The 15,084-nt window shown below is 40.5% G+C and overlaps 1 protein-coding gene across 9 annotated transcripts in view; it reads left to right on the plus strand.

The window, feature by feature from the left end:
- IQSEC1 (IQ motif and Sec7 domain ArfGEF 1) overlaps positions 1-15,084 on the plus strand; it is a 353,788-nt gene that overhangs the window by 196,974 nt on the left and 141,730 nt on the right. For 7 of the 9 annotated variants that reach the window (XM_042880458.1, XM_042880464.1, XM_042880463.1 and 4 more), the window contains one exon: positions 10,222-10,266. The exons of the other annotated variants lie outside the window; for them this stretch is intronic. In XM_042880458.1, the coding sequence (XP_042736392.1) occupies positions 10,222-10,266 (45 nt within the window). The remainder of the gene's footprint in view (positions 1-10,221; positions 10,267-15,084) is intronic. 9 annotated transcript variants of the gene reach the window in all.

Here is a 15,084-nt window from a genome sequence, read left to right on the forward strand (position 1 = left end):
TGCCAGCTGGTACAGTCAGGGAAGTGCCTCTCCATTTCTTATCCATGCTTCATTTTCGTTGAACCTCTGTAAATTCACTCTGAGTAATTGTTAAATGTAAACTGCCAGTTAGCTGAAAAACTTTGTTTCCTTTCTGTGGGCTAGGCTGCTGTGTGGCTTCCCTTCCTGGTTCCAGCAGCACACCACTAACCTCTCTTGTTGTTTTGCCACAGATGTGCTGATGATGTAGCTCCAGTTGTGCTTGTTTTCAGATTCTGCAGGAGTTAGCTGCTTTCATGTTATTTCACTTACATCTGTAAGCATTTTCTTCCAGAAAACTGTTATGCTTTTAAAATGATCTAACTCAATTTTCAATTCGGTAGGTTTGTAGCCAACAGCAGCAAAATTACTGTTTACTCTGTATTTGTAGTGATAAAAAGGTTATTTTCCATATTTAAAAGAAGTATTCTAACCTCTGGCGGACTGATAAAGTAGTGCACTGCACTTTAAGTCATTGACTTTGCCTATGTGGATTTATCTGGCAATTTTCTTTTTCAGAAATGATAACAAATAGATGCAGTTTTACTGATGGGTAGGGAAACAGCACTTTGACTGCAGGTCCTTGAATCCGCCTAACTGCTAGTGTAATCGTGTTCCATTTGCCGGGAAACAAAAGGCTTCTGCGCGCGTGGCATCTTTTTGGGATCTGCTGCTGCTTGTCAAATGCTGGGTAATCTAAGAAAAAATCAATAATATGTGTAAAAATAATTATTGATTGCAAGTGAGCATATCAAAGTACATTGGAAATCATATGAATTCTTAAGCTGTAGTTGATGTTTCTGGGTAGGAGCAAATAGCTTTGTCGTGGTGCATGATGAGTTAGCTCCAGGCAGTGCGGCCTTTGGCTCATGCTGCCTGCAGGTCTGTACAAGGGAAAAAGGCTCTTCTTTGAGCCTTTTGTTTTTCTGTGTGCATGTAAGCAGGTGCAGTACAAACAGGGAGGTGTCTGCAGCTTGTAGCAGTGCACAGGAAATACTTGAGCTGCAAGCTTCTCTCGGAGCACTCATTCTGAACCAGGGAATTAAAATCTGCTGATGTGAGGTGGAAAAACAAATTCTTACTCTATTAACCAGTATGAAATATGGGGTGAAGTCACTGCTCCATTCCTGCGATGTAGCTGTGTTACTGCTCCACACTAAAAGGTCTCTTATACTTTGAATTGTCTGTAATCATAAATGTCATAAGCCTATGTGAAAATACACCCAGCAGAATTGGTCTCCATGTTTTAACGGATGAAGTCAAAAGTCTGTGTTCTCAGCATATAATGTACTCTTGCTGATTCACTGTCATATTCAGTTTTTGTTTGTTTTACTTCACTACATCACTTGTGCAGAGCTCTTGCTAGTAGTTCTAGAAGGACTGTAGTAACAATATAGCTTTGAAAGGGAAATATGGGGATCAAACACTTGTTTTAAATTATATGACTATTTTAGTTTTCCTTTATAACCTTCTTCTGCTATTTTCATTCTAATGATCTCAAATGCGTTGTGAGGATTCTTGTAGACTTGAGACCTTTGTAGCTCCCGCATGATTCACAAATGGAAAGGGTAAGTTAGCTGCTTCTGACCGTAGCCACACAAATGAAAACTTTTAATGGGCAGTAAGTTTGTTCCATCATATTGTTGAACAAAATGTTTTCAGACACTTCAGTTCTCAAATTACATCAGTGTCCTTCCTCATAGAAGATTAAACACAGATCTAGAAACTTGAATGTCTTCAGACTGAACTGTGCACAATTGGCTGCTGTTATCAACAATTCACTATCTCTTCCTTCTTTGGAAAATCTCTATTCCCATGTTGCATACATCAATTGGTTTTGTTTTTATGGTTCCAAATTTGAGCTGCAAATGGTAGTAAAGCTTGTTAATAAACATCTGATCCTCATGTAAGGCTGGGAATAAATGTGATTTAAGTGGCGGAGTGTTTTTCTAACGCATCCCAAACCACATCCCTGAGATATTTTAATAAGAAAGCAATTCCTCTGGCAAGATAGCAGCCTGAATAAGAATGCTGATTAGATGTCCAGTGGATTATGATTTCTTGACCATTTATTGTCAAGAGGGTGATTTCTTTTTTTCAGGATAAGAAGGTAGGGAATTTTTGCAGCTCCATTGGAACACCTACTCAAAGTCATTGCAGGTGGGCTGCCTAAATGCAAGGCATCACTGAACTCAAACTGTATCACAACGCAGGTGAAGAGCCTTAAGCATGAAGGCCACTAACTTTTATGTGCTATTGGAGGAGCAAATGTAGCTGGTGGAGTTTTTCAAAATTATTATTTTTTACTACTGTTTTTCATGGTGTAATGTATTACTGTAAAACTGAAGCATTTATTGAGAAGGAAGCTTCCCCAGGACACCCCATTCTTAGGCTACAGGTTGCTGTAGGAATATAGGCCTCAGTTTTGTCTTTATGTGCAAAGTGAGTTTTATTTATTATAACCTTCTCTATAGAAAATAAATTTTACCTTCACACAGTCTTCTCAAATTAATAAAACTAGCTGAGCTTCTGAATCTATTTCTTCATGGTCATGGGGAAAGGGCTTTGTTTCCTAGACGCTGTTTTTTCTTAAAGATTTAAAATCTATTTGAGATGCCATGATTGTATTTTTGTTTGGAAAACATGTGAAGATGAATGTTTGAATATGCTTCTGTGCTGAAGATTCTCTGAATTATGATAGAAACCTGTCACGCCAAGGGAGGGATGTGTTCTGAAGGAAGAAAACTAAAAGAAAGCTCATGTACAGAGGTTGCATGCAGCCCAAACTCAGTAGTCTCCTGTATGTCAAGTAGATAAGTGTGATCAAAGTTTTCCTAGAGCTTTGGTTTCTCTATTTGCTTCTTTCTCTGTGGCCAATATTTTTGTCACTTTGCCATGCAGTGTCCAGAAGAGATGGAAAAAACACTTTTGATTATCAGTCAGTTCTGTCATAATCTGTTGCCTGCTTAGCCTTGTAATCCAGCTTTAACTGTTGTAGAGCTGAGGCAGTGAGCTGCTGCCTGAGGCCAGGAAACACGTGCTGCCAACTGGGTGCTGTGTGAAATGTCCAGGTCCAGCAGAACTGCGCTCAGGAGCCTGCTGTGCCATTCATGCCCCAGGAGAGGAAAGCATTTCTACAGCAGCATTAAACGTATTTCAGTACTTTTTGGTCTAAGTATTTCACTAAAATATCCAGATCTTAACATATTAGAACAGGAAAATGAGAAGCAAGAATTTCAGCGGTATTACTTAACATTCCGAGTCCTTATGAATGCTGCTTCTTCATGGGTGATTAGTACCAGTTTTTATGTCAGAAAATGTATTGCATTGTATCATACAAAAGAAAGATTTAGTTACCCATGTTTTCTACTGGCATAATTTTTTGACTAATGTCAGTGGAGTGCTGGTTAGTTCTGTCCTATTTACCACACCATTAGTCTGAAGCCTCTGAAGTAGGGTTGTTCTACTTTACTTTCAGATCTATGGTGTAGACAGGCTACCATCAGACAGGTTTTGTGAATCCAATTCCAGTGCAGCTACCAGAGGCATTGCAGCCATCCTGGGACATTGTCCCTTTCTCTGGGTGGATGGAAGCAGGGCTGATAGTAGCCATGCTGCACCTGGGCCAGTGCCTGCTTCTGGCAGTGCTCTGCAGTGGTGCTGAGATGTATGGGAGCGAGCTGAGCGTGCTGCTGTGCTGCTCTGCCTTCAGTTCCTGTGTTGCAGTAGCACAGGACACAGCTGCATGGCTGATAAATGACACTCCATCCATAAAAGATGTGATGGCAGAGCTTCTAGCTATATTTCCAGATTCCTTCTAATTTCTGGGAAGAACCTGGTGTCGTTAGCTTCTCATCCATGATATTCAAAGCAGAATTTTGCACAGCTTCCTTCAGGTTCCTTCAGGGCTGTTTGTCTGCGTAAGAAAAGCAAACACTGAATTGCAAGCCGCTGATCCCTTCAGCTTTGAGCAGTTCTGAGGTTTGGGGGAATGTTTTCTACTTGGTAATTTGGCAGACCCCCAGGCAAAGCCAGGCTCCTCTCATGAGAAGGAAGCCAAGATGATGTGCTGAGCAGACGTTAGAGAAGGGAAGATAAAATGATCGCAAGTGTTACTTCTTTGCTTTTTTCGCTAAGCTCTGCGTTAAGTAACTTCACCATGCTGTGAGTCACTGAGCAACTGAGGGGGGGTGCAGAGGCAGGGTGATGCAGCTGGCTGTGTGTTGCTGTTGAACTACATCACAGAGAGATGCACCTTCCACTGCGTGTCATGAGCTGCTGGTGGCTAACTCTTGCAGCTGATGCATGCTGGCTGACACAGTAGGACAGCCAGGAGCCCTGTCAGTGCTCAGAGAAGTGACTTAGGGCAAGTTCACATGATGTCATTGGTTTTAGTGAGAAAAACTGAACACAGCGTGATCCCAGTGAAACACATACAATCCAGAACGGCTACAGTGTGAGGTGGAGCTTAATTTACATACCTTTTCTAATGCATGTGTTCTTACAGATGTCTGTGGGGATAATAAGAAAAAAAGTTTAGTCTGAATTGATTAAAAATAATTTAAAAACAACAATAAATAACAGAATATGAAGGGATGCTTTTGGCAGTAGGTTGTTTGATGACTAATGTAGTGGCTGCAGATAGTGGCTTCTCACTTCCATTTCTGTAGAAGCGTGTTCTGGCCAAGACTGTTCCTTTTGTTACCTTCTTCTGGCCTGCTGTGGTTAGATGCTTTGGCTGTACCTACTAAAGGGAGTACTGGCATACAAAGTGTTCATCGTGAATGCCTTCAAGAAGGCGTAAATACTTCTATGTAATGAAGTTGCATTAGAGAATACCAACAATTTGGTCATTCTTTGTATGTGGAATATCAACATCATCAGGCTGCAATGTAAAGGTTTGCCTTTCTTCTGTGTGCTGCTAGCTTGTACAAAGAAACTGTGACAAGCAGAAGCTATTCATTGAGCAGTATGTGGCAATGTCTTAAATTTTTAATGTATTGTTCTGCATTCCTTTTCTCAGCATTGGAAAGAGGCAATATCATGCTGTTTCTAGCACTAGGGATTTGATGGAGCTCAGAACTGTATCTTCCCCCATATTATACACACCATCCAGAGTTATCAGTTGCTGACAGGCTATCTTTGCACGTACTGGGATGCCCCAAATAAATTTCACTTTTTAGCCAAAAGATGACATATTTAGGCAATTTTTGTGGGGATCAAGCTGTGGATTTTTCAATTGCAGCTATTTAATCTGTCATTACTGCATACTTTCATGCTGGAACATCTTTCCTTTTCTCAAATTGGAAATTTTTCTGACTCTCTACACTATGCTTGATCACTATCTGCAGTTACTTGTAGTCTCCAGCACCATTAAGATAGGCAGTAGCACAAACTCATTTATCCTGTAGTTAGCTGAGACTGAAGCAGTTGCAGCCACCTCCAGTGATGGAAATGGATTGTGCCTGCCTGAGCTTAGAATTGAACCTGAAGGGTTGCAGGCTGCCTTTGGGACCTCTGGAAGGGAGGCGGCCATACTGAGCTGTCACAGCACAGAGATTGGCACCACCTGATCTGCTCAGCTTGGTGAGAGCTTCCATATAACTTTGTGCTCAGTCAAGATCATTTAACAAATACTCTGCAGAAGCCTTATAGCACTGATACGGTGCTGGACTACTGCAGTTCCAATATTTTACTTATTCGATCTCAGCAAGAGCAGTTACTGCATAGTTCCACGACACTGGTGCTTGCTGCGTTCACATTGACATCTTTCTTAGAAATATCATAATGATTTACGTCATCACTGTTCCACACTGAGACACAGAATAGTTTCAAGTCTTTCTAATGCTGTGTCTTAGATCAATAACTCTCCTTGTTTATTATCAGAGCTGAAGAAAGCAAGATTTCAGATTATTGATTCTTCAAGGCATTCATTTTCTGCTTTTCTCTGTCTATGTGGTGTCAGGAAATCCATGCTGTGCAGTTACATAATCTTCACTAAGTGTGGTTCCGTACCTATCAGAAATCAGCAGTCTCTTTCATCACAAGAACAAAAAGAAAGAAAATGAAGAGGAAAAGAACCTCCCCCCCACACACACATGCACAAAACCCAGAACTTGTCAGAGCTCAAGGTATCGAGAAAATAATTTTGTGCTTGAATCAAACTTGATAAAGCATTTTAGAACATGATCTTTTAAATGGATGCCAGGCATCTTTCGTATTCAGGTTAGCTCACTGCACAGCTTTAACAGTCGATACATAATACAGTGCTGGTAGCAGGTGTAATGGCCTGTGGCCTTGTGTTTTGTTTTAGGGCAGAATTCTCAGTATTGTATTTAATATTTGTGTCTTTGGAAACATAAATTCTATTGGGTTAAGACAGCAATTGTCTGAATTTTTGACCTTTTTTTCCTTGGAAATATTTGTTTTGTCCCTCATAACACTCTGCAGAAGTAGTTATTTTATGATTGTTGTATTTGCTTAGAGCTTGCAGCTTCAAATCAGGAACCATACATGTCCGTATTTCCTATAATTTTCAGCCTTGAAAGAGGTTGTTTCTACCAGCAATTACAGCATTCTTCAAGTTTCATGCTGACCATGTTAGCTCCAAAGAATCCAGCTGAATTGTAGCCCTCTGTGCTAGCTTTAGTTCCAGTTCATGCAAAGATTCCTCTGCCTTTTCTCTGTAATGTTAAGTACTTGTATGAAGATGTCATTCAACTGACTCATCAGTGGCGCTGGTACAGATTTCCTTTGCTCCTTACCCAGAAGAGCTTTTTAAATTCCATGGAAACAAACACAAAACTGCTTACAGGGTTGCTTACAGCATTTTCCTGATAATGCTGGATTGCTCTGCAGTAGGTTTTCTTCTTTTTGGTGGGAGTCTAAGTCTCTTAGTTCAATTTTCAGCCACTTCCTTGGGCAAATACAAGTATAACATGACTTTGTTTTAAAGTATGGTTGTTTTGTGTTTTCTTTTTTCTGGTGGACAAATGTACTGAATTTTGGAGTTCATTCTATTATGAGTGAACAAATAGGGTTGTTAAATTTGCCTGTTCTTTTCTTTATAGCTCGTATCTAGCTTTTTTTTCTTAAAAAAAAAAAAAATCAAAACAAAATAGATTTTTTTTCAGATATTCTTGAAGCAGGCAATCCTGAAATCGCTTTGTGTAAATGATCCATTTTGTTTGCTGTAGCATAGTGGTACCGTGTTCAGGTTTCAGGTTGCTTTTATGTTTTAAATTAATTTTTCATTTTTGTACAGTATTCAGAAAGAACCAAAAGCTAATATGTGATTGTAGTATAAAGGACTGGTTGTGTGATTGCATTAAGAGTATTCTGTAAATCTGTTGGAAATTAACTGGCTTTGTGTACCCCCAAAATTTAAATGTCTCAATAGATTTTACGCCTAATTTTTCCCATCTCTGCTGTCATTTTTTTTCTTGGCCACAAAACTTTGCCCCACATGCCATCAGCCTGCTCCTGAGACATCTCACAGAGGTGAGCTGGACTTTGGTGCAGGTGACCAGGTTAAGGGTTCTGCTGCAGTTCTGCCTGGGTGTACAGCTCACCTCAGCGTAATTCTTGGTTTCTTTCTTCCTCTGAAACAGTGCTTTATTTGGTTGTTCCCATCCAGTGACTTCCATTCTGTTTAAGTAGCCTTTCCTGCGTTTGATATTATGTTTATATCAGATCTTCAGCTCAGAAAGCCAGTCCTAAGCCTTTCCCCATTGGGCTGCTCATCTGTCTGACTGAAGAAGTGAACTGTACGTGGATGGGAGTTCTCTAGCACAGAGACCTTCCCAGGCTGGGCACTGCTCTGCCCAGAACCCGGCATGGCATGGCACTGCCCAGCACCCACCAGACCCGAGTCTGGGTTAAGCCCAAGTGTGTCAGCAGCTATTATGGCTGCTAGCTGCCAAATCAATTAGATCTGTAGCATTATGTGTTCTTAACTGCAGCTACCAGGTGCACAAACACTGTTGCTAACAGCACAGCACGACACTGTTGGCAACAGGAAAATTTCTGGAAAACTCTCAGTAAATTCAGATCCTTTTAGCCACATTTGGGGGTGGCCTCAAGATGGGCGTTTTTGCTGTGGAAACTGAGCTCTCTTCCTTGTGTTCAGAAAGATCTGCATCTCCTGACATTTGCTGGGGAGCCTTACCGCAGGGGGCCTTCTGATGGAAAACAAGGTATTCCTAATGAAGCTGTAATCCTGCTCCTTGTGATTGTGCGAGGAGTCCCCGAGGTCACGACGTGCTCAGTGTCACTTGGCACAATCAAAGCTGCATTAGTGGAGGCTAATCAGCCGGGCCTTGTGTCATTACCATCTCTTTGTTATGCATGATGCATTGTCACCACGCACAGAGTCTCGTCAGGATTTACTTATAGCAATAAGGGCTAGAACTGTTCAGAGAACGTTTCTGAATCTTTGCTAACAGTGAGGCAAAAAGTCCATCTGGTGAGCAGGTTGGCACTTGGACAGCAGATTGTTAAGCAGTAAACTTAATTATAAAGAAATTAGGTTCACCCTTCCCAACTGTTAAAAGAACAAATAGCCAGCACGTGTAAACCAACCCATCAAAGTGCATCGGTATTCACAGATCCTGAACTCTGAGAGCAAACAAATTACAGGGTGGGAAAAGCTCCTCACGTCTGTTTTAAATCTCTGCCTGCACTGCAGTTATTTGGGCAGCGTGGTTCGTTTCCATTCCTGTGCAGCTGATTCTTGTGCAGGCTGTGCCCATGGCCACCTCCTCTCGCACAGCCCTCTTGCTGTGTGTAAGCATACCCGTAACCTTAGTATTAAAACTGAAGGTTTGCAATTGATTTACAAATAACCTCGGTAAATATAATGAAGGCAATTCTAAAGCTAATTGTGTGAGCGTCTGTAACCGTACACGTTCATGACTGCCAGAGGAGAAGCTGACCAATGGCAGCTTGGGTAAGGGATGGAAATGGATAAGTACAAATGGCTATTTAAAATGGTACCTAACATGATGGTGGAAAGTTCATTGAGAGCCTTCAGCTAACATCTCCTTATAGCCTGTGGAAATTCTGTTTTGTTTTTACTCTAAAAATTTGATTTTGTCATATGGATGTTTATAATAAACCTAAAGTGATGTACAATGAGTGCAAGTTTAATCACTAATGCTGTGCTTCGTGTTAAAGTGTTGCTATTTAAACAGCAGCGCAGTTGCAGTCACTTCTGTACTTTGTATCTTAAAACTTCCTGCTGCAATAATTGTTTGGGAATTGTTGCAGCAACTGTAGTTGCCTTTCTGGAGAGAGAAGAAGCCCAAGGATTTGAAGGCTGATCGTTCTGTTAAATGCATGTAAATGCATGCAAGAAATCTGTTTCCTGGTGTGAGAGAAGCTACCAGAGAATAAAATCGCATAAGAGTCTCACAGGAGAGCGTCACCCAGCTCCCTGTTGTGTGCCACTGTTATTTTTGCGTAGCAGACGTACTGAGGATGAAAGCAGTGCGGCTGTGAGCACGTGCTGTGAGCTGCAGTGCTGTTCTGTGACTGTGATTTGGTTGTGTGCTGTCCTATTCTGAGGTTCCTCTTAGCCAGTAGGAAGTGGGGCGAGGACACTTTTTGGATCTTGAAATTACATACCTAAATCAACAATCAGCTTCACAGTGTGCTGAAGTGCAGCGTGTGCTCTGGGCTGGGTCCCAGCAAACAACATGCAGGTGTGTCTGCTGGGGAATGAGCTCACAGCTCCAAAGATGTTTGCATGGCCTGAAAATTTCAACAGTGTAAAGCTTCTTGATGTTTTGTAAGGAAGGCTGTACTACTTATGTTGGCTTATTGCAAGGTTCTGCTGTACTGTCACAGGTGGATTGAGCTGAGATTTGACTGCCAGTGCACACAGTGCAAGACTGAAAACAGAAGAGAGGCTCTGGAAATGTTTACTGTAATAATGCATGCAGTACAGCTTGGTCAGGTATTCATGTAGCCAAGTGTTGTCAGTCATATTTGATCACTTTTTGCCTAAAGATGCTTCTTTAATTCCCCTTTCACTAATGAATAGGAAATAGCTGCTGGGTTTTTTGTATGCTTGTTTGGTTCTTGTTTTTTTGCAAACTATATTTAATGTCATGCTAGGTACTGTATAAAGTCTATAAAAAATGAAGACAATTTTTTAAAATTGCCTTAATATTTTATAATTTTATTCTTTTGCTATCATCTCAGGACCTCACTGGAAACAGGAAGCAGCATCTCCACTGATCCGCTCAGGTACTGTAGTAGTGCAACTGTTCATTTTAGGTTTGGAATAATAGCAGTGAACTCCAATCTGTATCAGCTTTACATCACATAACTTTATCTTACAATGTGTAATTAGTGAAGGCATATTGACCAAGCATTCAGGTTTTTGTTGTTAAGTTTGGGATAACTCTTTCTTTCACGGTTTCCAACTTAAATTCAGCACAGTGGTTTTGCTCTCAGAGGACCTTGAAGGACAGAGAGGGCGTGCTTGTGCATGCACGTGGCAAAACAATCTCTCTCAGACTTTTATAAACCTAAGTTGTGCTAAACAGATCATCCTAGCAGTTCAATAACAGCACTTATTTTGTTTAAATGTTACTTGTTTTTTAAATTGTTTTGTGTTTTCATACAATCACAAGTGAGAGTTAAGAAATTAGAGCCACATGAATCCATCACAGTGACTGAAATTTGGTCACTCAGTTAAGAAAAAAATGCTAGTATTTTTAATACTGCATATCAGATGGGCACTTTGGATGTTTTACTGTCATAGCTGCACATTAAAGTGTGCATCACTCGTAAGCTTCCTTTGATTAATTAGGGGCAAAGTCCTTTTCTCCCAAACTGACAGTTGTTGGGTAGATGTTTTCCTTTCCAAGGTGTTTGCTTTTGAGGATGCAAACTTTTCCATATTGTATAGTTTTAAGTTTGCCTGGACACAGCATTACTGGGAACTGCTTTGCTTACCCTTATGCAAATATATGGGCCCTCTCTCTCTCTCATTCATCTCCTAGTGTACAATATCCTGAAAGTGAAGCGCGTGCCTTACTGCCACTTCCTAAAAAATGCCCACGAGCTCCTGTGAGTAATATTACCTTTGTCTTCAGCTCAGCATAGTCACAGTGGACAACATACAGATTTGACTGCAATGTTGTTGCCAGCACCCGGTTTGACAGCATGCTGTTTCTTTGTGTGGCAGGACAATGCAGGAAGCAGCTTTCCACTCCCCTCAGCCTTTCTGAAATCTTACCTGAGCAAGAACCTTGTAGCTGGTTTGACTTATCTGGCTCTGGGAACCTTATCCCAGAGAAAAGCATTGCTGCCATCTTTATTCCAGGCTAGGCAAACCTTTGTGAGAACAGCAGGTTTTATTACAATGCTTTTCTTTATAATGATTTTTTTTTCTGTGGGAGGATGTAAGTGGAGATGAGGAAGAATTGAGGAGAAGAGGTTAAACTCGGTGGGAAAGTGTATAGCTTTAGTTTGAGTGCAAATACCTGCTTACCTAGGAAATGTAGTGATTTAATGGTTTTAAGTTGCTAAGCACTGTACAAACCTGTGAATATTTTCTTTTTCTCTCTTATTTTCCTAAAAAAGAGACTGCAGTACTTACTATTCACCAAATGTGGCCTCTGCCCTTGCTGCGTGGCCCCATAAATCATAAAGTTTCACTCACACTGCTAATTTTGATGGCCTTGGTCTCATTAGTATGCATTCAGTGGGTTGCATTCTTTTCTTAAGCCTGCAGCAGAGTGATGCAAACTGGTATGGAATCCTTGATTGCACTTCTTTATATTTCAAACAAAAGTTTATTATCCTAGCCTATATTCTACCTTCTAAAAAAAAAGAAAAAAAGAAAAAGTGCAAGTTAGTCGAGGTTTCGAGACTTCCCTCTTTATCCCATGCACTTCCATAAAACTTCTGTGTTCTTATGCTAATGCAAATAAATGATTTTGAGAATGCATGTTGTTTTACAGAACTGTCCTCATAAAAAATAATTTAGCAGTAGATGTATTTGCATCTGAAAAGTCCTTTTGAATTTTGAGAACAGGAAAGAAATATCTTGTAGTTACCAAATGAAGGAGTGAAAATGTTGCTTTTTAACTATGAGTGAAAAAATGTTATGACACTTAGAAACTTTCAAATAAAGCAGTCATAGAGGAGACATTAAAGAATCTTCCAGATGTCATCAACAGAAACAATGATTTCTTTCCTAGGGTAAAATAATTGAAGAAACAGTGTGTAAACTCTAACTGACTTCAGTAGGTCAAGTAAGAATAAGCCTGTTCTGAAGCTGTGATTAGGCAACATTAAAGAGAATGATTTTTAATAATTTTCCTTTGAATGACCCGTGGAACAGAAGGTATCAGTTAATATGAATCCATCTAGCATCCTATCGAGCAAAAAAAAATTTCTAAGCTACTTTTCTTGCATAATGCTCATCACCTTCATCAGCAAGGTAAGTTTTGCCCAATTAAAACCACTCTTCTTGGCTTCTCTGGAACATTGTGACCTGGATATCTTATTTTGTTTCATTTCAGCTGTGCATAGATTCCCCACCCAACAGATTACTTATTTCCCCTGGATCTGTGTAGACTGCACTTGTATTCTGCCTGTCAGCTGGGAAGTTATACAGCTGGGAGATGAGAAAGGAGTCCAGTGTTGTAAAGAAGAAAGGCTAATGTGGAAAAGGGCTTATGTCCATTGAGAAGAGAAAAACCTGTACACAATGACATGCTATATATGCATACCATGTTTTGCACAAACATTTTCAGACTGCGCACAGTATACTTTCCGGATATTTTGAGTGGTCCTCTATCAGCTTTCAGCTAGCGTCTAAAAAGATTTTGATTCCTGAACCAAGGAGAGTCTTCTGTCGTATTATCACACCTACTTCAGATGTTCACATTTCTGTGGCCTGTTTATCATCTTCTGTAACAGAATGATCAACCAGTGTTGATCTGTTTAGAGAGCAGACATTCAGAAACAGAACAGCAAATATCTTACTATTCTTGTGAAACTTTGCCAATTTCAAAAGCTTTAGTAACCAAGAATGAAGAATAATGTCGAGTGGCAATTAGTAATAATTTGTGGGGAAGCTGAATAAATCAAAGATCTCTGTGAAGCAAAATAACTTGTCAGAGCACATGTAGGCAGCCGAGCTTGCTCTTGAGTAAAGAGAAGGCAGGGAGAACCTTTGTTTCTTCCCTGATTCTTTACACATCCCCATCGCATCTGGGTGTTACAATGGTGCAGCAGAGCCCAAGAGCTCTGCTCATGTTTCTCTTTCCATTTTCCCCAGTCACGAAGGGATTCTTGCTGATGTGGCACCCAGATATGCATCAAAGATCCTAAAAGAGAGGTCTGGTTTTGCAGAGCCTCTAACATGAAAACATCCCTTATTCTTTTTTTTTTTTTTTTTTTTTTTTTTTAGGAGCAACCTAGGAAACCTTCCCATTCACTTTCACGTGAACAGTATTTGTTTTCCACTATTAAGAAAGGGCTGCAGCATACAGGGGCTGTACAGGCCACTATATTCTATAAAGTGAGGCCTTCAAGAAGCTACCTCAGGGCCTATTCATTTGCACAAAATCTGATGTTAACTATACTTCGTACAATCCTTGCTCCTCAATGTGGTGTGCACGATGAATGTCATGGAATTACTATGGGAACCTCGTGATCTTATTCTCATGACATGCTAGAGCTCCACAACCTATGAATCATTAGCTTGAAGTTCTTGTCTGTGCCTACAGACATACCCTGTCCTGGAGTCAGGAAGGACTTATGGAAAACAGCTCTCTTGCTGCAGGCTTCCTGTTTCTGTACTCTGTAAGTAGACGGAAACACAGGTAGACTTCCGCACAAGTAAAACATTTTCAGGATTCTTCCTGTCATATCATGATAAACGGTGTAAGTAACTAAAGATATATAACAGTTGAGTGTACGTATTTTATCAAGAATTAAAGATCACGTAGCTAGAGAAGTTGATTTTCCTGCACTGACTTTATAGTGGGTTTGTCTTATACAACATGCTCCCTCATCAGAGGACAGCTTTACTTCAGCCTCCCAGGTTGCTGAGGCAGCCATCCCTAAAACTGGGACTTTACACTGTATGTTTTATCTTGCCTTTTTTATTTTAGTGGCTCATTTTGAAAGAGTTGTCAGAGTCTTCAGTACAGTGCTGCCAGAGCTGCCTCTCCTTAGCTAAACTCTAAATGACTACAAACATTTCCAGCATGCTGCTCACTTGTGGTACCGCTGCAGCTCAGCCAGAAATTACTGCCCTATTAGGCCTGGGAATTCTGAGTCAAGGGTAGCAGTAAACGTCTTTCTGAAAGAACTAGTTTTATACTGGCATAAGCGTGAGATGAAGCTCAATTTTCTTTGTTGGTTTCCTATGGAAGACAAGTGAAAATGAAGACTGTGTTGAGAACATGGTGCTTTTCATTTGCAAAAGCCCTAATTAGCATTTTGTCTGCATGCAGAGCAGTATAATCAGTTCTGGTTGCTGTCAGAAAATTCATGGGTACATGGCTTTATCTCACTAGAAGTCCAGTGTTTAGAAGCAAGCAATTAAGGTGACAAATTCCTTTTTTTTTCTCCCAGTAAAGTGTATGATGGACAGAAAGAAATTGCTTTGCAATGTGAATAGTTAAAGGATGTGTTTTATCAGAAGTATCATTCGGGCATTAAAACTTCAGATGATGTCTCATCAGGTTAACTGTCTCTGTATGGCTCTCCCCTTCTTTCTTGATCCTGAGAGTAGCTGGTTTTGGTTATGGAGCAAGTCCTTCCTTGCTGCTTCGGGGTGTTTCTTGAGGAATCTCAAGAAGTTCAGACAGAAGAATGTTCAGATAGGGAAAACCTCAAAGGTAAGCATTTTCTGGCCATCCATTTGTTCTAAAAGAGGATAAGGTTTCCATGTTATTTTCTTGGTGCGTTACAAGCAGTAACTGCCATCAAACACCACCAAAATGGGAAAGTGCCATCTCAGCCAAAGTCAGAGCTCAGCAGCAGGGACACTGAGGAGGTGCCAGCAGGCACAGGATCCCAAAGGGCTTTTGCTCAGCT

Source organism: Lagopus leucura, unplaced genomic scaffold (assembly GCF_019238085.1).
Source record: "Lagopus leucura isolate 7727_CA_CO unplaced genomic scaffold, USGS_WTPT01 Super-Scaffold_100026, whole genome shotgun sequence".
Taxonomy (NCBI): Eukaryota; Metazoa; Chordata; class Aves; order Galliformes; family Phasianidae; genus Lagopus; species Lagopus leucura.